Source organism: Trichechus manatus, unplaced genomic scaffold, assembly GCF_000243295.1.
Source record: "Trichechus manatus latirostris isolate Lorelei unplaced genomic scaffold, TriManLat1.0 scaffold00046, whole genome shotgun sequence".
Classification (NCBI taxonomy): Eukaryota; Metazoa; Chordata; class Mammalia; order Sirenia; family Trichechidae; genus Trichechus; species Trichechus manatus.
In genome coordinates this window covers 3,570,800-3,596,031 of record NW_004443982.1, presented here as the reverse complement: position 1 = coordinate 3,596,031, position 25,232 = coordinate 3,570,800, and the positions used below count along the sequence as shown (strand labels likewise).

Here is a 25,232-nt window from a genome sequence, read left to right as displayed (position 1 = left end):
AAAACAAGGGGAAAAAAGGTGAATAGAAAAAAAAAAGAAAAAAAAAAAAAAAAAAAACAAACCCAACCCAACCCTCCCTAATATTAGTTCAAAACAAAACTTCACTGGTGGAAGCTTCTGAGTCGGTGGGGCACTTCTGAGACCCAAAGATGGTCTGTGCGTGCCAGGCAGCCAGGAGAGGCACCAAGGTTCGGATAAGATCCCCAGCTTGGGGACCTGAAGGACCCGTGTACAGTAGGTACTTAACAGATGTTTGGCATGTGGGAGGGAGCAAGGAGGAGGTGTCGGGTGTGCTTATCAGGAAGGAACCCTGGGGAGCCAACTATAGGTATGCCCCCAAGGTTAATGACTCCCTGCTCTTCATGGACTTGTGTCTGAACATTCCTTACACTTCCTGTGTAACTATAAACCAGGCCAGCTGCAGAAGACGAGACTTTGTTCCCTGTCCCACCCCAGGAGAGGGAGCTGGTTTTCTCTCTCAGGGTCAGAGGTATGGGCTGCATCCTCCTTACACCCCGTCTAAACCATCTCTCCCTTACTATCACTTCCTCCTTGAGAGGGAGTGGCCAGAGAGGTAGGAGGAAAACTGAGCGAGGATGGTGGTCCAAAGAGTCCCAGGAGGCTACTTGAGCAAGGCCAAGGTGTGGGAGGGGTAATGGTGATGTTGCGAGAACCAGAAGCCTTGCAGAATGAGGGCTAGGGGGCCAGGTGGGCAGAAAGGGGTAGAGGTCATTGCTTCTTCTCTATACTGGACTGTACCCTCTCTTGTGGGTGGCTTTGGGGAAGGGGACCGAGAGGGCTGAGAGTGGGGGGAGAGTGGGCAGGATTAAACAGAGAGGTCAGGCAAAGTCCCCAGAGAAGGGGACCTTTGACAAAGATTTGAAGGAGGTAAGGGAGGGAGCCATGTAGATATCTGGGTAACTCCAGAGGAAACAGTCAGTGCAAAGGCCCTGAGGTGGGAGCGTGCCTGATTTGTTGAAGGCCCACTAAGGAGGCTGGTGTGGTTAAAGTGGAGTTAGAAAGGGGGAGAGGGTAGGAGGTGAAGTTAGAAAGGAGACTGGGGGTTAGGCCATGCAGGATGCAGGACCTTGTTGACTATGGTAAGGACTTGGGTTTTTATTCTGCATGAGGCAGGAGCTATGGGAAGGTTCTGAGCAGAGGAGGGACAGGATCTGACTTAGGATTTAACAGGATCCCCCCTGGCTGCTGAGTGTAGAACGGAATCTGGAGGGCGAGGGTAGAAGCAGGGGGACCACTGAGGAGGAGGCTACTGTGAAGTCCAGGTGAGTGGTGATGGTGGTGGCAGTGGAGGTGGTGAGAAGGGTTTGGATTCTGGATATATTTTGAATGGGGAGCTGACAGAATTTGCTGATGGATGAGTCTTGGGGCCAAACCAACACACTGACAATGTCCAAAAAGGGTGGGCAGGAATGAGTTCTTGGACTGCCTAAGTTCTATCTTGGAATAAGCCCTCATTATTTTGTGACTCTTCTGTTACTAGCAGTTGAACACATTTCTTCCTGACCCGTGACCCCATCCAGAAACCTGAGGGAGAGGTCTGCTGAGGGATTGCTCTCCACCTAGGGATGCTGTGAGGGTTAGATGAAATAAAAGCATGCTCAGAACTTGTCATACAGTAGGTGTTCAAGAAATCCTCACAGCAGGGAGGGGAATGTATGAATGGACATGTTTGGCCTAACAGTGGACAAAAGCTACAATTCAGTTCCCACCGGAGGTGAGATCTCAAAGCGGGAGTAGGCATTCACTAGGTGGAGGAAATAGGAGGGACAGCACTCTCTGCAGAGGAACCAGTGGGAGCAAAGACAGGGGACGAAAGGAAGGGAGGTGAGGCCACTGCAGTGTGTGGAGTGCAGGGCTGGGCAGGGAGGGCAGGGCTTTGATTTGCGATTTAGCCAGTGTCTACCAACATGCCCAATTAACTCCTGGCAGCATACGGTCAGGATGAGTGTTCGCTGAGCTGAAGTAAAAAGCTAACCCTCCCAAAAAACTGAATTTGGCCATTCATTCAACAATGGCGCCAAGTCCTGAAGAATGCTGGGGGCATTCTCGGATAGTGGCACCATTCAAGCAAAGGCTGGGAGGTGGGAAGGGGGAACCCAGTAACTGGGACAGGCGGGCCCTTTTTGCTTTCTTAGGTCTCACGCTAGGGTGCAGTCCAGGCCCTCAGAGGCTGTAGACATTCATGGCCAAGGTGCAATGGAGAGGCACGGAACGTCAGGGAGAAGCTAAGGCCCTTCACGAGGAGTATGCTTTTGCTACTGGCTACCTGCATCCTAGGTTCTTTTGCCCCGACCACCCTATAGTCCCGGCTCTGCCTAAGCACCATCCTCCCCTCTGCCCTTCGCATTGGCTATTCACCCCTTCCTTCAACACCACCTACAGTGTTCCCTCCCACCGCACGCCGCTGCGTCTGCTGTTTCCCGTCCCACCTCCACGACTTCCCTTCCTCCGCTACACTTTCTGGTCTCTGCATCGGTTCATCCAGTCCTAGCACTGCCTTGAAGTCTCACGGCCCTCACACTGGCTCCTCCATTGGCTCTCAGCCTTCTCCCCGCCTCACTCCCCCTTCATCCGCCACCCCCATTGGCTCTGCTCCCTCTGGTCCTGCTTCTGAGGCTGCTCACACATCGCCTCTTGGTATTGGTAGTTCTATTCTGTCACCGCCTCTTCAAGTCGTAGTGCACGCTCACAAGACTCCCCATTGGCCCGCAGCAGCCATTATCGTCATCCCGCCTCTACGCAAACCGAGCGCGGCTCCCCATTGGCTGTTCGCTGTCTCTAGCTTCCATCCCACCGCCTACGCAACCCACGATCTCTCACTTTTTGGGTCTCTCCACGCGCTCCCTGCTAACTCCATTGCCTGTAGCCGGTCCACTTTGCCCGCCGCCCACATACTGCCCCCCTCAGACTTTCCACTGGCTGTCCCACTTCTGCTCTTTTCATTCCGTTTCCCGACCACCCCATTCCAGCCTCTCCATTGATTCCCCAATCATCCCGCCTCCTATACGGTCCCTTTTCGGGCATCCCCATTGGCTTCATGCTATTCCCGCCCTCATTTCGCCGTTACGTAACCCGCACGCAGCTTCCCATTGGCTGCCTGCTATACTTGTCTTCATCTCACCGCCTCTGCCCCCAGTGAGCCGTACCCTTCCCGCGCTGGCCTTCTCATTGGCTGCCGGCCCCTTCAGGCCCTGCCCCCGCTGGTCCCGCCGCCGGTGCCGTCGGTGCCGCCGCCGCCGATATGGCGCGCACGGCCCCTGTGGAGCCCCCGCTGCGGCATCCCGCGCCCCCCTCGCCGGCCACGGGCGAGCCCCGCACATCGGCCGAGGCGGCGGTGGCTCCGCGGAGGGTGCTGTTCGCCGACGAGGCCCTGGGGCTGCCGCTGGCGCAACTGCGCCGCTACCGGCCGTGGGGCGGGCCCGGGGCGGGCAAGATGGCGGCGGCCGGGCAAGATGGCGGGGGCGGCGTGGCTGACGAGGACGACGATGGCGAGGATGGGGATGAAGGGGAGGAAGAAGAGGAGGCTTGCCCCGAGCCCTCGCCGCAGTGCCCCATCCCCGCTGACGGGGGGTTTTACCTGGTGCCCACATTTTCGCTGCCGCCCGCGCCAGGCCGTCTGGAGCGCTTGGGGCGCGTCATGGTGGAGCTGGAGGCGCTACTGCCGCCTCCTGGAGCAGTTCCCGGGGGTGCCGGGGTGTGGGTGCCCGGGGGGCGCCCGCCGGTGCTGCGCGGGTTGGTACGTGTGCTGAACCGCTCCTTCGAGAAGGCAGTGCACGTGCGGGCTTCACACGACGGCTGGGCTTCCTTTTGCGACCACCCAGCGCGATATGTACCGCGCAGCCCACCCGGGGCAGGAGCGGGAGGAACAGGAGCAGGAGATCCCATCCTGGATCCGGGCCTTGGCCTGGGCTCTGGCCAGGTGTCTGCCTCCTCGCCCGATGACGGCGGCCGCACCGACCGCTTTGCCTTCCAGCTTCCCTTTGCTGAGGGCGCGGGCGATGGGGCGCGCCTGGACTTCGTGGTGCGCTATGAGACCCCCGAGGGCACTTTCTGGGCCAACAACCACGGCCGCAACTACACAGTTCTGCTCCGGATCGCACCCGCTCCCACACCCACTGATGCCGAAGGGCTGCCCCAGCAGCAGCAGCAGCTGGAGCCACAGCCTGAGTGCCAGGGTCCGGTGGAGGCTGAGGCCAGGCAGCTGAAGAGCTGCATGAAGCCGGTGAGGCGCAGGTAATGTCTGCCAGCGCCACCTCCGCCAACGCAGGGTTCTGTCTAGAATGGAGGACAAATATCCTGGCCCAGAAACTCCTCCGGCCTGCTTTCCAGGACTGGGAGGAGGGCAGATTCAGTTAGTCAAAGAGTAATGGAGGCCAGACATGTGCTAGGCACTGTTTTAATTTTTGGGGTTTCATTCATTTCAGTAAGTATTTGTTGAGTTCCACGGTAAAGCCCTTGAACAAGACAGACATCTTCCCTGCCCTCAAGGATCATACAGGCTCCTATAGGAGACAGTTAAAAAACAACAACACGCAAACAAGATAAATAGGGATAAGGTTAACTGCTGAGAGGATAGTAAAATAGAGTAAGGGTATAAATTGGGAGGGGATTGCTGCTTTAGACGGGTTGTTCAGGAAGGGCCTTTGAGGAGGTGAGTCCTGGATGATAAAGAGTTATGCACAGATATGGGGGTATAGAGTTTGGAGAAAAGGGGGCAGTTTTCTGAGGAGATACCATTTAAACTGAGTCCTGAATGATAGAAAGGAGCAGTTATACACACATGGGGGCAAAGGTGTTCTAGCAGAGGGAACAGTAAGTGTAAAGGTCTGAGGTGTGAATGAGCTTGGTGTGAATGATGGACAGTGGGTAGAATGGAGAGAACTTCAGTGACATGATAGTGTGGTAGTGTGAACCAAGGGCCTTGCAGTGTGGGGTGTAGGGATTCTGATCCCCATCTGACAGAGCAAGAGTCCAAGGTTCAAGAGGTGGAGAGATTGGTTGAGGAAGTGATGGCATTTGACCTTGAAGCCTGTGCACTCTCCTTAATGTTATCCTTTAGTCTGAGGCCTCCTGTGGAGGTAAGGACCTGAGCCCATGCTCTCACAGGGAAGCAGTGGCTCTGGCAGAGTCAGAGCCACATGGGGCCTGGACTTGAAGCTCATGTCCCTTGTGTTTTGCCATACCATCTGTAATCATTCAGGGGCTGGGAGAAAGAACCGGTTACACCTCCAGGAGGCCCTGATCGGAGATTCTCCTGGGTTTCCTCCATCGAGCTATGAGTTCCTCAAGGACAGTAGCTAACCTGGTTCTTTTTGGGGTCACCCAAGTCTAGCCTGGCTCCTGGGATAAGTAGATTTCTCCCTGTACACGTGGGAAATGCATACATTCACCTGCTCCTGGGAGGATTAACCCATTGCCATCGAGTCGATTCTGACTTATGGTGACCCTATAGGACAGAGTAGAACTACCCCATAGGGTTTCTAAGGAGCGGCTGGTGGATTCAAACTGCCAGCCTTTTGGTTAGCAGCCAAGCTCTTAACCACTGCACCACCAGGGAGGATTGGTAATGAGAAAATGCTTTCTGGGCCTTGTATATGCTTGATCTGAAGCCACTGGCTGCAGCAAGGTGTTTGTGGAATCTGCTGTTCTTTTGGTCCTGGCAAGGCCTTTGTAGGCTGTGAGTGGTTCAGAAAGGTCTAGCTCTGGGCTGGCGGGCAGATGTGCCTGGGTAGGTGAGCAAACTGGCTAAAACCCACTTACTGACCTGTGAGCCCCCACCTTAACCTGAGACTTAGTCTTGAGGGTGCAGGCAGCATGACTTTCCTTATGGTGGTAAAGGTATGGATCCTGGCTTCAGATTGCCTGGCTTCACATCCCAGCCCTGCCACAAGGCTTTGTGACCTTGGCCAAGTCATTTAATTATACTGTGCCTCAATGCCCTCATCTATAAAATAGAGATAATTATAGTACCTGCCTCATAGAATATGAGTAAAAGTACTCAAAACCAGGCCTGGCTCATAGTGCCATGTAGGTGTTAGCTAGTACAGTAAAACCTGCAACAGCCGGAACCTGTGTAAGGCAGAAACCTATCAGAGAAGGAAAACTCAAATATTTTCTACTAATAGTGATAGGAAAGTGGTAAGACTGCACCCTGTCAAAGGCAGAAAACTTGGGAGACTCAGAAAAACAAGGCAGTCCCGTCGAGTTCTGGCTCTCACAGGTTTCACTGTTTAATTATTTAGGGAGTCACACACAGTTTCCTGGAGTCCCCTCCTAAACTCTGCTCATCCCCAGCTGTGTGGCCGTGCCTCCATTTCCTCGTCTGTTTAAGGAGAATGATAGTCACTTTGAGTGATTGGATTAGACAGCAAACATGGGACAGGTTAACTGAAGTATGGTGGTATCTGCGAAAGATAGTAGTGGCCAGCATTTACTGATCTCTGTGCTAAGAGCTACAACTCCATTCTCACTGAGTCCTGCTGTGTGTGGTATGTGGTGTAGGTGTTGTGATTATCCCCGTTTAATAGAGGGGGAAACTAATGTAGCTCAGAGAGGTGAACCAACTTGCTCAAGGTCACTCAGCGAGTGAGTGACAGGACCAAGTAAAAGATGGTAGGGAATTTTTTTTACTACTGATCCTCTTGAAGGCCTGACAGGATTCAGGGCAAATTCTGGATTTCATGCCTAGTGTTCCCAGCATGTCATGCTTTCCTTTTACCTTTATTTTCCTCATCTTTTTGTTTTGTTAAGGTGTATGTACAGTAACATGTACTAATCATAAGTGTATGGCTCAGTGGATTTTTTCATATGTATGCAGTTGTGTAACCACCATGCAGATTAAGATATAGAGCATTTCCAGCACCCCACAGTTGTCTTCATTTCTATCACTTTTCCCACGTCGTCATCCCAGATAGCTGTTGTGGGAGCCCTGTCTGTAAGATGCGATAGTTTGGGTACCAGAATTTGGTCATTTTAAAGAGTGTGAAAAAAGGAAGGGAACAGAGAAATCAAAACCTTGCAGGGCCATGGTGGGTGGAGAAGGTGTTTTTCTTTAAAAATACATGGGTGGTTTTAAGGAGAAATTGAAGCAGCCCGTCAGACAATTGTTTTGGTACCTGGCCCCAGGTCTGTGGTTCCTAACATGACTTGTGATATTATTTTAAGTGGGCAGATGGTTTTCTGATAGCTTCTTTATCTTTTGATCTCAGCTCCTGCAAAGGGGAGGTTGGTGCTCATTGCAAGATCAGCGATAAGGTTTTCTTTGTAGGTTGGTGGCTTTCTTGGCGAGTACATTTTAACTTATTGTTGTTTTAAAACCTGTGTGCTGCTGGTGACTTAGAGCACTGTTGAAGAATAGCCACCCCCTGTGACCCAGCCCTCTTGGGAAATGTGGAGGATCTAAGGGGATATCCTTTACTTGTGGGAGCCCCATCGTAGAGGGCTTCCCATTCAGGAAATGTTGGCTACAGGCCCACTGTGTGCTGGGCACAACTACATTAGGTGGGGACACGGGAGAAACTGTGGTAGCCATTGGGGAGCATCTCAGAAACCCAAATGGCTGCATTCCCTGGGTTGCTGGACCAGGCTTTTGGTAATCCTTAGGCTTAGAGATAACCCATCAACAAGGATTTGTTGGCCCACTATGTTCTAAGCACAGTGCTAGGTTCAAGCAGGATAAAAGAGATACAGGCTGGTCCTATGACATCAGAGGGCTGTGTGGTGGGACTGGGTGGGAGGAGCAGGTATAGAGGGCTTGGTTGTAAGAAAACTGGCGAGACCCTGCTCTTTGCTAGGTACTTTGCTGAGTACTTTCGTGCAAAGTCTTATTTAATCCTGCCAACATTCCCTGTGAAATAGAACGTTTTTATCCCTCTTTCCTGGATGAACAAACTGAGGCTTCCAGAGTCCAAAGTCTCAGGGCTGGTGTGTAAAGGAGTATCCCTGGTTTGCCTTGGTTTAAAACCCTTAGGAGGTATCCTATTTTTCTTTAAAATAAAGACAAAGAAAGCCTCACCATGGCCTTCAAGCACCCCCTCTTGCCTCCCAAGCACCCCGTCTTGCCCCCCTCCCATCTGCCCTCCACCTGCTTCTAGTGTCTTCTTACACCATTCTGCCTTCTAAGCTCTTGTCACCATGGTTTTTCTGTTACCAAGGGACGTTGCTCCTTCCTGCACAAGGCCTTTGTTCATTGTTTCCTTCACCGGGAATGTTTGTCTTAACCCCCTTGCAGTCGGCTCATGTTGATCCTTCAGTTTAAAGAGGACTTCCTCAGGAAGCCCATCCCAACCTCCACAGACCTCCCAGTTTTTTCATAGTACTGGTGATCAGCTAGGTAGACAAGCCTTGTTAGAGACCGTCATACAGCAGAGCAGATTAGCATCACTACAAAATCAGGATCATTTTCCACCCTGCCTGGCAGTCGTACTGTATTTTTCAGATCCACTCTTGTCTCCTCTCTGATGTGTCTCAAATATTCTTTACCTTCAGACTTCATCTCCTGCTTCACAAAACAAATAGAATCATAAGAATGGAACTCCCCACAGCTTGCAAATTGAGTTCCCTCCTCTGTGTTAGAGGTGAGGAGGGATCCCTTTTCCTCCCTCAGGCCAGTCCCTCCACCTGTGCTCTAGGTCCCATTGTCTGCCATTGCTCTAGAACCTGACAGAATTACCCTTTCTTTCCTGGCATGTTTTCAATTGCCCTCACTTGAGTCCTCCCTGTTGACCTTTATACATGCTAACCTCTCTACTGTCTTAAACTATTCCTTGACCCCATGTTCTCTTCCTGCTGCTCCAGGCCAGCACTTAGTTACCCTCCCCTCTTCTCTCTGTAAAGAATTGCCTTCACTTGCCTTCCTCACGTCTTCATCCATGTGTATTCTTCAGCACCCTGCATCTGTCAAATTCCACAGATGGTTTTTTGATTTTCGTCTTGAAGTGGTTGACCACTCCCACTTAAAAACACTTTTCTTCCTTGTCATCTGTGGGACCACGCTCTGCTGCTTTTCCTCTTACCTCTGTGTCCCTCTCTTTCTCCTTGCTATTTCCTTCAGCCTCGTGTATGCAACCTTGGTGTGTCCACTTGGCTGATGTCCCAAAGATGCCTCAAACTCACCTTGTTTAAGATGGAAATCATCACTTCCCCTACAGTGTTCCTGAACAGCCTCTTACTCTCCTACCCACCCCAGCCCATTTTCCTTCTATGCATCCTTAAGTCCCAGCAGCCTCTGCTGTTTTTCTATTTCTAAAGGGCATGGACTGTAGTTAGACCTTCATTAGGGGATTACTGGATGACTGTCTGTCTGCCCTGCTAGACTGTAAGCTCCATGAGGGGTAGGGACATGGTCTGCTTTTGTTCATTACTGTATTCCCACAGGGCCTGCTACGGTGCCTGGCACCTAACAGGTGCTCAATAAATGTTTGTTGAAAGAATGAGTGTGAGTTTTTTTTTAAAATGTTTTCCTCAACACTAAATTGTAAGATTCATAGTTGAGTGTGCTCACTACTGTGTCTCCAGGGCCAGGCACTGGGGCTGATGCACAGTAAAGCCTCAGTATTTTTTAGGTGTACCTACAAGGGAATGAATGAGATCCAACTTGATATCCAAGTTGGAAACCCAGAACAACCAAAGTTGAAACAGGATGGGTCAGAGATTATCTCAGTTGTTGGGAGCGTGAAAATTTAATGTGAAAGTGATCTTCCTTTATTCTGCAGAAAACTGGTTAAGGAAAATCATGGTTAAGGACGTGGGGATGGGGCCACATGCTAAGAAAGTGGCAGAGCCAGGGTGGTCCTGCTCTAGTGCCCCAGTTTTTAACTGCTGCACCAGGCTGGGTGATGTGTCTTACCAACTGGGCAGTGCTGGGCAAGTTGCTTTTCTTTTCAGAGCCCCATTTTCCCTAAGTGGCAATATGGAGGGGATCACTGTGTGCTAAGCACTTTACAGGTGAATTTCCAATATTTACTCAGTCCTCTCAACTTTCTGAGGTAGGTATTACTATTATCCTCTCTTTACAGATGAGGAAACTGAGACATAGAGAGGTTAAGTAACTTGCCCCAGGTTACGCAGCTGGTAGGTGGTGGAGCTGAGGTTATTCAAAATTGCATGTCATGACCCTTTATTGAGATGTGAGATCGATATACTGGATCAAACAAATATTAAAAAGGAATAACAGGAAATACCAGTGTGTCACATACAGTAAAGGTAAGTATTGTTTTGTGAACAACCTTTTTTCAGTTATATATATATGTATATTTACACATGTATGGGTGTGCTGGGTTATGATATAAAATGTATTTCTCACTGTGGGACATGGCCAAAATAATTAAGGCACTGTGGTAAAAGAAGCTCATAGCACAATAAACTCTCCCCCTACCCCTGGATTGTCTGTGAATCTTGGAGTTGAGGCTGACACAGACTGTTGGGGAGGGCAAAGCAATGCCCCACAAAACTTGGTGGTGGTTTTCACAGCTGCCTTCAAACCCTGTTCTTTTCAGAAAGCAGTTGGCTCAGGGTAACTAAGATTCTGAGTACTGTGGGGCAGGTCTCTGAAGCTACCTGTCCCTCAGGGAGTTAGCATTATCTTCAGTTTGACTACAGAATTACTGGGGTCTGCTGAGTTTCCCTTTGGGTTTCAGCTCATGACCCACTTCGGGCTGGCGCAAGTTCTTTGAAAACATGAGCATTGAGGGTGTTAACAGAGGCCTAGGGTGGCAGTGGCAGTGATGGAAGTGAAGTGACTGCTCCAAAAGTCTGCTTTGCTTTTTCTCCATGGAGCTTGTCAGCTTTCTCTTGCTGGCTCACTCTCTGGCGATTCACCTTTCTGTTCTGTCTTGGCTGGCCAAGGCTGGGGCCGATGGCACCTCTTTCACCCCCTGGTTTTCTCTGGTACTGAGGTCAGCAGCCATCAAGTTTCCTGATGGCAGGAGGAATTGTCATGCTCAGGAGACTGGTGTGCAGGCCTGAGATGGCTCCTTCTGTGGCCACATCATCTTGACTAATCCTCCCAAGCACCATCTGAGAAGGATGATTCGTGCCCAAAGTGTGTCCAGGTCTGTGTACGCTGGAACCCATGCTCTCTTGGCCCACTGCTGCCCACTGCCCTTGAGGAGATGCCATGTAGCATTTGTGTGGCTGGTGCCAAAAGATCAGGTTTCCTTCTTGAAAATCAGTAGGCACACTGTAGGTTCAGTTTTGTTCTTAATCTCCTCTCCCCATTTTTCTAAGAACTTCTCTGTTACTGATGGTGAGTCAGTATACATTTTTACTTGATTTCTCTTACTGTCCTCATTTTGATTAAAGTTATAGCTGCCCCGGAATTTTTACTGTGAAAGGCAATTCAGGAATATTTAGTGTGTGTTTTTTTTAAACCCACAATTTCAAACTATTTTCAAAATGGAGCTCTCTTTGGATGTTAGCAGTGTGGTGTGGGTATAGAGGCTCAGTTCCTTGAGCCTCAGATTCCACATTTGTAAAAAGGGAAGGGTGTTGCTCTGAATGATAGATGTGAAGGTTTTCAAATGACTTGTATCAGTGAAAAGGGCCCACGTTGGAAGAAGTGAACAATAATTAATGTCTGTGCCTCCTGCTTTCATTTCTCTGACTTTGGAGAAAGGGAGAGTGACATATTTACTTCTGCTGATTCATGGATCTTGGGATTGGCTGAATTGCTTGACCTGATGTTTGGATGTCCTCCTCCTTTCACTTTCCTCATCTGTTAAAGAGATACTCTGGGAGAGGAAGAATTTATTCAGTATTTGCTTTTCTTCCCTCTTCTTCCTCCAGTTGAATTGTGGAGTTCTTTTCCTGTTGGCTGGCTGCTTCTTGAGTTTCCCTTTTCTTTCACATCCATGACTCTGTAGTGGCTTTTAGAAACCTGGTTGTCATGCATGTCAGGACTGGGCCAGATGGCAGGGGAAAGCTTGTCTAGTGGTGTTCCTGGGAGCAAGGGCTGGCTTTCTGTCTGTGGGTCTTCTGGAAGAGGCTTAATTTAGAAGATCCTAGGAAGATAATGTTTTTGGTAATGAAGGACTACACTACACCAGCAAAATGAGTCAGTAAACACAGCCTAGTAGAAATCATGTTGAGTCACAAATCCAAAGACCTGAATTTTAAATCCACTGGGTGAATGGTACAGGACCTTTTGCTCTGCACCCCCCTTTCTCATCTGTGATGCAAGGGAATTGGCGGGGCTCTCAGAGTCCCTTACTCCAGGTGCTGTAGTAGTCTGATTTAGATACCACTGGTGTTATGTGTGAGCTCTGGTCCACGGAGAAAGACAGATGGTCCCTTCCAGTGCTTCTGTACTCTAGATCTGTGTACATGGTTCAAGCTCTCTCCCCTAGGTTACTAATAAAAAGCAGTTCTTGCAGCCACTTCTGTGTCTAGTGGTCTCCTAGCCACATGTCTCATGAAGGCAGGGAAATGGGGAGTAAATATGTGGGGGAAAAGTCAGGTCCAAAGAAAGTACTGCATGAAGGAGGGAGGAGGGATCCTATTATTGATGCCTCCCTCTGCTTCTAGAAAGAATTGTAGATGGGATTGGGGTAAGACCACAGTTCCCTCTTCCAAGAAGCAGCAGTTTGTTGGTTAAGAACATGGACTTGGGAGCCAGAAGGCCTGGGTTTGGATCCTGGCTGTATGACCTTGAGACATTTAGTCAGCCTCAGTTGCAACATCTGTAAGATGTCAGAGGATTATAAGTACTTATCTCATTGGGTTGTTGTGAAGATTAATATATGTAAAGCACTTAGAACAGTGTTGACTGCCATAGTAAGTACTATATAAAGGTTAGCTAGTGATATTCTGTTTCTATGAAGGTAATTGATTATGAGTTTTTACAAGGTTTCAACCATTTCCAGAAATGTCAACATTATCACGTTGACTCTTAGGAAGAACAGGATCTGAGCAATTGCCTCACCTCCTCTCAGCTCTCTGAACATGTTTTAGTTAATGCTTCCTTCATTTGTGTTAATCTCTAGACATTTGATATTCAGTTGTGAGAATAAGAACAGTGATTTCTGCATGATGTCCGTGACCCCACCCCTGGCAGGATCTGGCTGAAATACCCTTGGCTTAGGTCACTCAGACTTTGTCATCTGAGTTGCCTGGTGAAGGAGGAAACAAGACCAATGAGTATCTACTGTTGATTCAGTCCCTGCTCTGGACCAGGCCCTGATGTTAGGGGTTTTATACCCTCATTTCTTTTGGCTCCCCTGTGCTTCATTTTACAGGTGAGGTGGATGAGGCTCAGGGAGATTAAATGACTTGCCAGGCTGATATTGGGGGGTGGGGGGTTGGGGGCCCAGGACTCTGACCTCAGGTTACTTCCTTTTCCTGATGACCCCTTCCCATTCTCCGTTTGCTTTCCTTCCTTCACTCTGCTGCTTCTTGTGTCCCACAGCCTTCTCCACCTGCCTTTTCTTGGAAAAGGTGGTTTCCTCCACAGCCAGGAATATATCCTAGAGAAATGATCCAAAATGTTGATAAAATTGTACCCAAAGATGTTTGTGGAAGCTTGATTTGTGATAGCAAAAAGAAGGAAAAAAACCTAGCTGCTCAGTAGGAAAGGAATGGCTATAAAATGTTTAAAAAAGTAAAATGTTTACAAAAATATAATGATGTTTCTTACTGTTCAATGGACAAAGCCACCTATGAATCTATGTCTTCAGAATCTAAATGATTTTAGAAAATGCATAGAATGTCTGGAATGAAATTTTTCAAAATGGTACAGTGGTTGTTTCTGGCTGATATGTAATTTTTTTTCTTGCTTCTTTATACTTTCTGTATTTTACAAATTTTCTACAATGAGTATGTAGGACATTTATAATTGGGGTAAAAAGAGACAGCAGAAAAGAAATCAGCAGCTGTCAGGTGAAGATGGTGCCACCCCAGAGGCTCAGAAGGTGCCAGTGGGTGGCAGAACTGACCTTTCAGGGTATCAGACCCATGCACTCTCTCCTCTGCCCCACAGGCCTCATGAGGAAGAGCTGAGGATGAAGAGCATAGATGATAATATCCCTGCTGTGGGTAAGCAATTGGCAAGCTGTGGGACTTTTAGCTCATGTTTACCGTTTCTTTCTTCCTTCCCTTTTTCTTTCTATAAAAACGAGGGACCCTCTGCTTTCGACTGTCATAGAAGCCTTCAGAGGCAAAACTGCCAACTGGCTAGAATAGCAGATTTTCTTAACCAAATCAGGCCTGCTTGTACATCTACCTTGCCCCAATGCTGCCCTTCTCTTCTCTTCAGCAGAGTATCCTGATGTCCAGGAGTCAGTGGGTCCCCTGGTGGCCCCCACCCCTCTACGTCCATGGCCCCAGATGACACTTCAGGTAAGCAGGCCCTTGCAGCCTCTAGGGGACAGCTCAATAGAAGGCTCACACTATGGCCACGGCTGGGTGGTGGGGGCTGACTCACTCTGGGTCCGCCCTAGGTTGGAGGGAGGTCACAAAAATTGGAACCTCATGGATAAGGGGTAGAATGTAGTTATTCACCTGGGTTTATAGAAGTTTTTTTTGTTGTTGTTAAGATTTTTTTTCTTTCTTGTGCTTTGGGTGAAAGTTTACAGAGCAAATTCGGTTCCCATTTAAAAATTCATACACAAATTGTTTTATGACATTGGTTGCAATCTTGCACTGTGTCAGCACTCTCCCCCTTTCCCTTTCCACCCAGGGTTCCCCGTGTCCATTCATCCAGTTTTCCTGTCCCTTTCCGCCTTATCTTTGTTTTTGGGCAGGTGTTGCCCATTTGATCTCATATACTTGATTGATCTAAGAAGCACTTTCCTCACAAGTGTTATTGTTTTATAGGCCTGCCTAATCTTTGGCTGAAAGGTGAACTTTGGGAGTGGCTTCAATTCTGAGTTATAGGGGTGTCTGGGGGCCATAGTCTCAGGGATTCCTCTAGTCTTGATCAGACCGGTAAGTCTGGTCATTTTTGTGAATTTGATCTTTTGTTCTACATTTTTCTCCTGCTCTGTCGGGGACCCTTTATTGCAATCCCAGTCAGAATGGTTGGTACTGGTAGCAAGGGACCATCTAGTTCTTCTGGTCTTGGAGTTGTGTAGGCTGTGGTTCATGTGGTTTATTAGTCCTTTGTACTAATTGCTCCCTTGAGTCTTTAGTTATTTTTCCTCTCCTTTGCTCTGGACTAGAAGAGACCGAGAGTTGTATCTTAGATGGCTGCTCGCAAGCTTTTTTTAAAACCTCAGATGCTACTCACCAAAGTAGGATGTAGAACATTGTCTTTAAGAACCATGTTGTGCCAATTGACATAGATGTCCCCCAAGTCTATGGTCCTTTGCCTTTGAGCCTGGGAACTTCATCTCGTGAGGTGTTTAGTTATGTCTAAGAGGTTTGCCTGACTCTGCCACTTGTGTGCTCTATTGTCTATATTAATATATGAGGAGCACCTAAAGTCTTGTATTTAGAAATTTCCACCATTGAACCTGTATCTGCCAGTGGGTATGTTCCCTTACGCCCTTCCTCACCTCTTGGCATATCTATCTATCTGTGTGTCCATTTGTGGATTATTGTTTGTTGCTTCTATTGTTGCAGGATTGTCTATACTATAGTAGTTACCATAGTTGTCCTTCATTCCTGAGTTCCTCTTAGTGTCCTCTCTTGCCTTGGTCATGTTGTGCTGACTTCTCCCATATTGTATATTGCTTTCCCTTCACCAGTATTAACACATGTCTACTATCTCTGTGGTAATTCTCCCTCCATTCCCCTCCCATCCCTGGTGACCATCAAAGAGTTTTTTTTTCCCCCGTGTGTAAATGTTTTGTTGTTACTTTATAATAGCAGTCTTATACAATAATTGGAAACCCTGGTGGTATAGTGGTTACCAATTATTATGTGCTATGGCTGCTAACCAAAAGGTCGGCAGTTAGAATTCACCAAGCGCTCCTTGGAAACCCTATGGGGCAGTTCTACTCTGTTCTATAGGGTCACTATGAGTCGAAATTGACTCAACAGCAGCGATATACAATAATTGTCTTTTTGCAATTGACTTATTTCACTCAGCATAATGCCCTCCAGGTTCAGCCATGTTGCAAGATGTTTCACAGATTTGTCATTATTCTTTATCGTTGTGTAGTATTCCATTGTGTGTATGTACCACAGTTTATTAATTCATTCATCTGTTGATGGGCACTTAGGTTCCTTCCGCATTTTTGCTATTGTGAATAATGCTGCAGTGAACATGAGTGTGCGTATGTCTATTCATGTCATGGCTCTTATTTCTTTAGGGTATATACCTAGGAGTGGGATTGCTGGATCATAAGATATTTCTATTTCTAGCTTTCTGAGGAAGCACCATACCATTTTCCATAGTGGTTGTACCATTTTACATTCCCACCAGCAGTGTGTAAGAGTTCCAGTCTCCTCACATCCTCGCCAACATTATTTTCTGTTTTTTTGATTTGTGCCAGTAATGTCAGGTGAGATGGTATCTCATTGTAGTTTTGATTTGCATCTCTCTAATTGCTATTGATTGTGAGCATTTCTTCATATGTTTGTCAACAGCCTGAATGTCTTCTTTGGCGAAGTGTCTGTTCATATGCTTTGCCCATTTTTTAATTGGATTATTTGTCTTTTTTTTGAAGTTTTCTATAAATTTTGGAGATTAGACCCTTGTGGGATATGTCATAGACAAATTTTTTTTCCCAACCTGTAGGTTCTCTTTTTACTCTTTTGGAAAAGTCTTGTTGAGCACAAGTGTTTAATTTTTAGGAAGTCCCATTTATCTATGTCATCTTCTTCTGCATATGCGTTTTTAGTTATGTTTGGTATTCTATTTATGCCATACATTAGGGCCCCTAGCATTGTCCCTAAATTTTCCTCCATGATCTTTATAATTTTAAGTTTTATATTTAGGTCTTTGATCCATTTGGAATTAGTTTTTGTGTATGGTGTGAGGTATGGGTCCTGTTTCAGTTTTTTGCAGATGGACATCCAGTTTTGCCAGCACCATTTGTTGACGAGACTGTCTCTTCCCTGTTCAGTAAACTTTTGTCCTTTGTCGAAGATCAGCTGTCCACAGGTGGATGGATTTACGTCTGGGTTCTCAATTCTGTTCCATTGGTCTGTGTGTCTATTGTACCAGTACCAGGCTGTTCTGACTACTGTGGCTGTATACTAGGTTCTGAGATTAGGTAGTGTGAGGCCTCCTACTTTGTTCTTCTTTTTTGAATAAAGCTTTACTTATTCAGGGCCTCTTTCCTTTCCATATAAAGTTAGTGATTAGTTTTTCCATCTCAGTGAAGAATACTGTTGGGATTTGGATTGGGATTGCATTATATCTGTATATTGCTTTCAGTAGTATTGAGATTTTCACAATATTAAGTCTTCCTATCCAAGAGCATGGTATGTTTTTCCATTTATGTAGATCTCTTTTGGTTTCTTGCAGTAGTGTTTTATAGTTTTCTTTGTATAATCTTTTACATCCCTGGTTAGATTTATTCCTAAGTATTTTATCTTTTTGGAGGCTATTGTAAATGGTATTGTTTTCCTGATTTTCTTTTCACAGTTCTCTTTGTTGATGCATAGAAATCCAACTGATTTTTGTATGTTGATCTTGTATCCTGGTACTTTACTGAATGCTTCTATTAGTTCCAGTAGCTTTCTTGTGAAGTCCTTTGGATTTTCTGTGTTTAGGATCATATCATCTATGAATAGGGTTAGTTTTACTTCTCCCTTACCAATGTGGATGCCGTTTATTTCCTCTTCTTGCCTTGATGCTCTCACCAGGACTTCAAATACAATGTTGAATAAGAGTGGTGATAAAGGACATCCTTGTGGGCTTATAGAAGTTTCATTTACTAATTCAGAAAATATTTACTGAGTGCTTGCTCTGTGCCAAGCACTGTTGTGGACACTAGAAATACAGTAGTGAATAAAACCCTGTCTTGATGGGATTTACATTTTAGTGGAGTGAGACATAATATTATGAATAGTTAAAATATATGGTATTTTAGATGATGATGAGTGCTAATGAAAAAAAAAATAAATCAGGAAAAGGGGATAGGGAATGTGTGTGTGTGTGGTGGGGGGAAGTCTTGCAACTTTAGATAGGGTGGCCAGGGAAGGCCTTAGTGATAAGCGAGCTTTGAGCAAAGATCTGAAAAAGGTGAGAGAGTGAGCCATGTGGAAAAGTAGGGGAAGAACATTCCGGGCAAGTGCAAAGGCCCTGAGGTGGAGCCATGACTGTTGGGTGTGAGAAACAGCAGAGGCCAGTGTGCCTGGAGCAGAGTGAATAAGGGGAGAGTGATAAGAGGTGGGATCAGAGAGGCGATGGGGGACGGATCCTGTAGGGCCTTGTGGGTCATGGTGAGGACTTTGGCTTTTACTCTGAGTGAGGAGGGTGCCAAAGGAGAGTTGTGAGCCGAGAAAGGATGTGATCTGATTTAGGATTTACAGGATCCCTCTGGCTTTTGTGTGGAAAATAGACAGTAGGGCTGAGGGTGGAAGCAGGAGACAGGTAAGGAGGCTGCTACTGCAGTAGTCCAGGCAAGTGATGATGGTGGTGGCAGGGAAGGTAGAGAGAAGTAGTCAGATTTCACCAATAGTGGAGATATGTGTTAATGTGTGTGTGTCTGTGTATGTATTTTAACTTTTTATTATAAAAAAATTCAAACATATATAAAGGTAGAGAAAATGAGCATAATGAGCCAATATATACCCATTACCCAACTTCAACAAATATCAACATATGTCCAGTCCTGCTTTGTCTATACCCCCGCCTACTCCCCTCTCGTTTCCTACAGAATTATTTTGGAATAAATCCAGAGATCATTTCTGTCATAAGTATTTCAGTTTGTATCTCTAAAGATTAAGAACTTGTAGGAAAACATAACCATAGTACCATCATCACACTTCAGAAAATTAACAATAATCCCTTAGTATCATCACATATTTGGTCTATGTTCAGAGTTCCTTGATTATCTCATAAGTGTTTTAGGATCCAAACAATGTCTACGCATTGCATTTGGTTGATGTGTCTCTAGATTTTTTTTAAATCTGTTGGTTTACCTCTCCCCCACTTTCTTTTCTTGCAGTTTATTTGTTGAAGAAACCTTATTGTTTGTCCTGTTGAATTTCTCACAGTCTGGATTTGGCTGATTATATCCATTTGGAAACACATTTACTGTTTTTCTGGCTGCTATATTTTTTATAAACTGGTACTTAGCTCTAAAGGATTGATCAGATTCAGTTGATTTTTTTTTTTTGTGGTGCCGTGTACTTCCTGTTTCATCGTTATCAAGGGCACATGGTTTTGGAGGTCTCCTTTTATGATGTTGAGATTGATCAGTGAGTTCAGGTGGTGTCAGCCTCGTCTCTCCCTTATAGAGTTCTCCATTAGCTTATCACTTAATGGTTTTAGCTGCCATTGGTTATTATTGCCCTTAACCACAGTGCCACCAGAGCTCTACTATTATTGCCTAGGTCCATTATTTCATTAACCAAAACCAAACCCATTGCCATTGAGTCGATTCTGACTCATAGCGATCCTATAGGACAGAGTAGAACTGCCCCACAGGTTTCCAAGACTGTAATCTTCATGGGAGCAGACTGTCACATCTTTTTTCCGTGGAGCAGCTGGTGGGTTTGAACTGCTAGTTAGCAACCAAACGCTTTGACCATCGCACCACCAGGTTATTGCAATAGAAAAACAAAAAACCCAAACCTGTTGCCATCGAGTTGATTCCGACTCATAGCGACCCTATAGGACACAGTAGAACCGCCCCATAGGGTTTCCAAGGAGCGGCTGGTGGATTCGAGCTGCTGATCTTTTGGTTAACAGCTGAGCTCTTAACCACTGCACCACCAGGGCTCCATTATTTCATTAGAGGTTGCAAATTGGTGATGTTTTAAGCCTGTTATTCCTTCTTCATGTATTAACTGGAATTCTTCTCTAAAGAAAAGCTTTCCCACATCAACTTTTGGCTACGTTGAGGTGTAGTTTGTACAGGAAAAGCAGTAAAAATACTTCATTTTTTCCCTTTTATTTCCCAGTTTCCAGAATAAATGAACTAACTCCTCCACAGGTGACCAATTAGAGGATTTTTGTTTTATGTGTATTGTTGTTAACACGTGGGTTTTAAACATATTTGATGAGTTTCATCCATTGCACTTACTTTGATGATTAAATTGAATCATCTTTGGCCAGTGGGAACTTATTTAGATTAGCTCTTGAGTCCTTTTGACATGTCTCCATCACTCTTTGAGCACTTCCTCACCTTCTGGTATGACAAGATGTGCCAGACTCATCTTGTACGTTTGCTGCCCAAACCTGGCACACAGCCATTTCTTTAAGGAGCCCTGGTTCCTTTTAGTGGAGAATGATATTTAGAAACCAAGATCTGGGTGCTAGGTGCTCATTGCTACTAGATTGGTCATTTTTTAAAGGCCTTTACGAGAGACAGAGCTAGTAAATAATTTTTTTTAAAAAGAAGAAAATATACCATGAATTAATATGGATATTCTGGATTTATTTTGAAGGTATACCCATAGTAGTTACTGATGGAGTCATTCACCAGATACTGATGCCCACTGAATTCTTCAGCTTTATCATCTGCAGGAAGCCATTTGCTCCTTTACTCCATCTAATTTTGTTATTTTAATATAGATAATAGTCTTTTGGAGTTTAGAGAATCACAGAGGGCTCTGTAAGGAGTTTTTGTCTGGAAACTCCTGTGGGGTTGGGTGTGGGCTGTCACCAGTTCTCACTGTCTCTGCTTATCCCATCCCCTCCTCTACTTCATTCCCTTCCCTTTTCCTTCCCTCCCCTCCTCTTCTCCCTCCTCACCCCTCCATGGCTCCAGGTTTCTGAAGTTACAGTGACTGGCAACTCCCCAGAGGAAGGTGACATCCCCAGAAGCAGTCCACCTGTGGCTTTCACAGAGGTTCCCCAAGCACCGGCCATCAGGATTCCCCCCTCCTCCCTTCTCTGTGGCCTAGGTGGCTCCCCCAGGGACCAGGCTTCGGGGCCCGATGCGAGTGACGGGGCAACCGGGCCTCTCCTGGAACCCAGCCAGGTGGAGGCCACATGGGAAGTATCCAGTGAGAATGGAGGGGGCCGAAAGGACCCCACTGTGGGTGCTATTATGGATGAACCCCCTGGGTATCTGGAGGTCATGAGTGGGCTGGAGGAGCTGGTTGGCGAGGACACCATTGACCAGGAGCTGGAGCAGCTCTACCTGTCCCACCTGAGCCGCCTGAGGGCCGCTGTGGCTGCAGGTGGGGTAGGGGGTGGTGGGGAGGGCCCCGCAGATGGGGGGGTGTCCCCCAGCCATCCCCTGGGCATACTAACGGACCGTGACCTGATCTTGAAGTGGCCTGGCCCCGAGCGGGCCCTGAACAGTGCCCTGGCTGAGGAGATCACACTGCACTATGCCCGGCTGGGGTGTGGTGTAGAGCTCATCAAGGACACCGAAGACCCTGACGAGGAGGGGGAGGGCGAAGAGGGGCTCTCCGTTACACAGTCCAGCGCGGAAGAGGACACCCCCAAGGAATCACCTCCGGAAATCCTCTCTGGGGCCCATTCTGTGGTAGCCACTATGGGAGATGTGTGGCTCCCATGGGCAGAGGGCCTGGGATGTGACAACTCTGTGGTTCTTGATACAGAGGACCAGTTCACTGGGGATCCAGATAAGGGTATGGGCAAGGACACTGACTCTTTACACATGATTAGGGTGATAGCTGGAGTGACCAGCTCCCCAGGGGAAGCCATGACAAAAACCCTGACGGAGTCCACCACTGAGTGGGCAGACAGTTTGGTTCCTATATCTGGCAAGGAGCCAGCTGTTCCAATCCCTAGGCAGGGGCAAAAACCCAACCTCCTCGGCCCCTTGGGGGCTGAAGTCTGTCCTTCCAGCATGGCCAGGCCCTATATGATCTCCCAGGATGAAGAGGGTTCAGGCCCAAGTTTTGAGCCTCAAAAGAAGTCTCATGCCCTAGCAGCCCCTGCAGAAAGTGTGTGTGTATTGCCTCCCCAGCTACGAGTGCCCTTGGCCCAGACTTTGGGGGTCCTGGCTGGGCTGGTGGTGGTCCCTGTGGCTCTGAACAGTGGTGTGTCCCTCCTGGTGCTTGCACTGTGCCTCTCTCTGGCCTGGTTCTCATAGGGGCTGCTTATGGAATTGGCAATAACAGTCTTCCCCCTCACTGGGGCCCAGGAAGAGGATAGCACCTGCACCATCCCCAGAGGGTTGAGATGGGATATTTGGCCTGTGCAGTGAGGGGGTCCTGATCCTTTGCTTCTGAGAGAGGCCTTCCTGTCTCTGAATTCCCCTGTCAGTGCAGGGATTCCTGTGGTGATGCCAGTGGAGAGGAATAGGGGACAGGTAGATGGTATGAATGAGAAAAACTTTCAGAATGGAACTGGGCATGCCTCCCCTCCCCAAGCCTGTATTTATTTTTGTATAATTCTCTGGACGAGGGAGAGTGGTCATGAGCTGGTCTTGGGGCACAATTACCCAGAGATATATTTATTAACAGCCACACTGTGCAACCTGCTGGAGCTTTATTTTTAATTTAATTTATATAGAGTACCTATTATTATATGCCACAATAGAGCTCTATGAGAAATTACTTGTCTTTCTGTGCAATGTTCTCCTGTTTGGGCATGAGGGTGGTCACTTTCTGTGGGCAGACCATGATGGGAAGTGGGGGCGGGATGTAGCTATGCCTGCTGCTGCTGCTTCAGTATGTCCTTGAGGATCTGTGTCACCTCACCTTGTAGTTCTAATCCATGTGGTCTTTGGGAGGCAAGTCCTTTGTCTCCTATGTTCTGCCTGTGGGAACATGTATGTGTGTATATGGATGGTCGGGGGGAGGGCAGCCAGGGAGAGAGGAAGAGTGATGGCCACATGAGGGTTTGGTGTGACTCACGTAGCTGCAGTGGTGGATGTGGTTAGATGTGGATGTGGGGACATCAGTTCTGAATCAGCCACAAGATTTTGAGGTTACTGAGAAAACAGCCTTTGACATCGGCAGGGAGATCCCTCTGTGCCCAAAACAAAGAAGGCCTCAGAAAGGACAGAGGAGTTAAATGTATTGTGAAAAATTCATACTGAAGTTGCTGTCCACAGACATTGCATTTCTACTCAAAACAGAAAATCCAGAACCTTTGAAAGAAAGAATAGTTATATTTAACTGCACGCAAATAGCAAGATAAGACACACATTTATTTGCTTCCCTTTAAGCAAAACTTCTTGAAGGAAATATTTATTTGAGCTTTCTTCAGTTTTTCTCCTCCAGTACTTTTCTGAAATATCCCCAATCAGATTTTTGCCCAACAATTTCAGCCAAACTGTTGAAATCACTCATGATTTCTACATTGTTGTATCAACAGTTAAGTCTCAGACCTCATCTTACTTAACCAGTCAGCAGCATTTGGCACAACTGATCATCTCTATCTTGAAACCGTTTCTTCACTTGGTTTCCAGGACACTAGACTCTCCTAGCTTTCCTCCTTCCTAACTGGCCTCTCTTCCAGAACAGTGCCTGGCACACAATAGGTGCTCAGTAAGTATTCACTGAATGAAATAAATGAACAAACAAACATACGTGGGGAAAATATAAAGAGACATGGCTAGAGAACTTAGTTGGTCATTCAATGGTTACTAGCTCAGTTCAGTTGCACCAACTGTTGACTGACCACCTCTTCTCTGCTCTGAGAACCCAGAGAAAGGAGTTCACAGTTTAGCTGGGGAGATAGGCACAGAAACAGAATTTCAATGCAGTGTGGCCAGTGCATTAACAGTGATAGATTCAGTGGACTGGGAGTCCCAGGACAGATGCTCAGCCTAGTTCAAAGACTCTGGAAGCCTTCTTGGAGGAGAAAGAATCTGAACTGAGTTTTAAAAAACAAGAAAGAATCTGCTAGGTAATGAAGGGGAGGAGAGGGCAATCCAGTCAGAAGGAATAGCATGTATAGAGGTCTGGAGGTGGGAAACAGCTAGTGAAAACAAGTTCACCACACCCATATTTCGCCTGTATTTCAATGATATTCAGAGAGACTTTGTCAAACACCAAAGTCCAGACGTGTCTGTGGACTTCTGCTGATGTAATAATTTGATCATTGTCCAAAAAGGCAACTTTATGCCGATTGGATTGAAAGATTAGATAAAATTGACAAATTCCTACAAACATAACCTACCAAAAAGAAATAGAAAGCTCAAGTAGTTCTACAACCATTAAAGTAACAGAACCTGTAGCCAGAAATCTTTCCACACAGAAACTCTGGACCCAGATGGCTTTGCTGGTTAAACACTCAGGGAACAAATAATTCCATTTTGCAAAAGCAATTTCAGAATGTAGAAAAAGAGTATTCCCAACTTATTTTATGATACTAAAGCCTGACAAGAATATTATAGAACAATTTCAAGAACACAGATGTAAATGCTCCAAACCAAGTGATAGTAGCCTAAGTCAGATACATTAAAAAATTATAATATGACCAAGTTAGATTTATTGCAAGAATGCAATGTGGTTTAACATTTGAACTCAGTCAGCATAGTTCATTTCATTTCAGGTTTTTTTAAATAATCTATTTTATTTTTGTTGTTGTTGCTGAGAATATACACAGCAGAACATTCACCAATTCAACAATTTCTACATGTACCATTCAGTGATGCTGATGACATTCTTCGAATTGTGCAACCAGTCTCATTCTTCTTTTCCAAGTTGTTCCTCCCTCAATATAAACTCACTGCGCCCTAAGGTTCGTATCTAATCTTTCAAGTTGCTGTTGTCAATTTGTTCCCATACAGATCTTAAAAGAGCTCAGTGCTCAAGGCAGACATTCTTTACTAGTTAAGCTAAACTGTCGTTTGGTTTTAAGAAGACTTTAGAGGATATTTCTTGTTTAAGGTTTAAAGATGCCATTCTTAGCAAATTAGTTGAATGAACTTTCCTAACATAAAGGGTATCTACAAAGATTACAGTAAACTACATACTTAAAAGTGAAATGTTACGAGCTTTGACAGTGGGAACACAGCAAGGATGCCTGCTATCACTCTTTCTACGCAGCATTGTACTGGAGGTCCTAGCCAGAACAGAATTGTCATTATTTGTATATGGTACATTGTGTATATAGAAAATACAAGATAATTCATGGATAAATTATTAGAATGATTAAGAATTTAGATTTCTGGATACAAAACCCATATTTAAAAATCTATTGCTTTTATATGCCAACAACAGACAAAAAT

General features: G+C 46.4%; 1 protein-coding gene across 1 annotated transcript; it reads left to right on the top strand.

The window, feature by feature from the left end:
- The first annotated feature begins 3,262 nt into the window (after positions 1-3,262).
- PPP1R3F (protein phosphatase 1 regulatory subunit 3F) lies at positions 3,263-22,491 on the top strand. Its single transcript, XM_004376832.2, has 4 exons — positions 3,263-4,254; positions 13,994-14,049; positions 14,270-14,352; positions 20,844-22,491. Exons 1-4 carry the CDS (start codon positions 3,263-3,265, stop codon positions 22,140-22,142), a joined length of 2,430 nt encoding a protein of 809 aa, XP_004376889.1. The 3' UTR covers positions 22,143-22,491.
- The last annotated feature ends 2,741 nt before the right edge of the window (positions 22,492-25,232 follow it).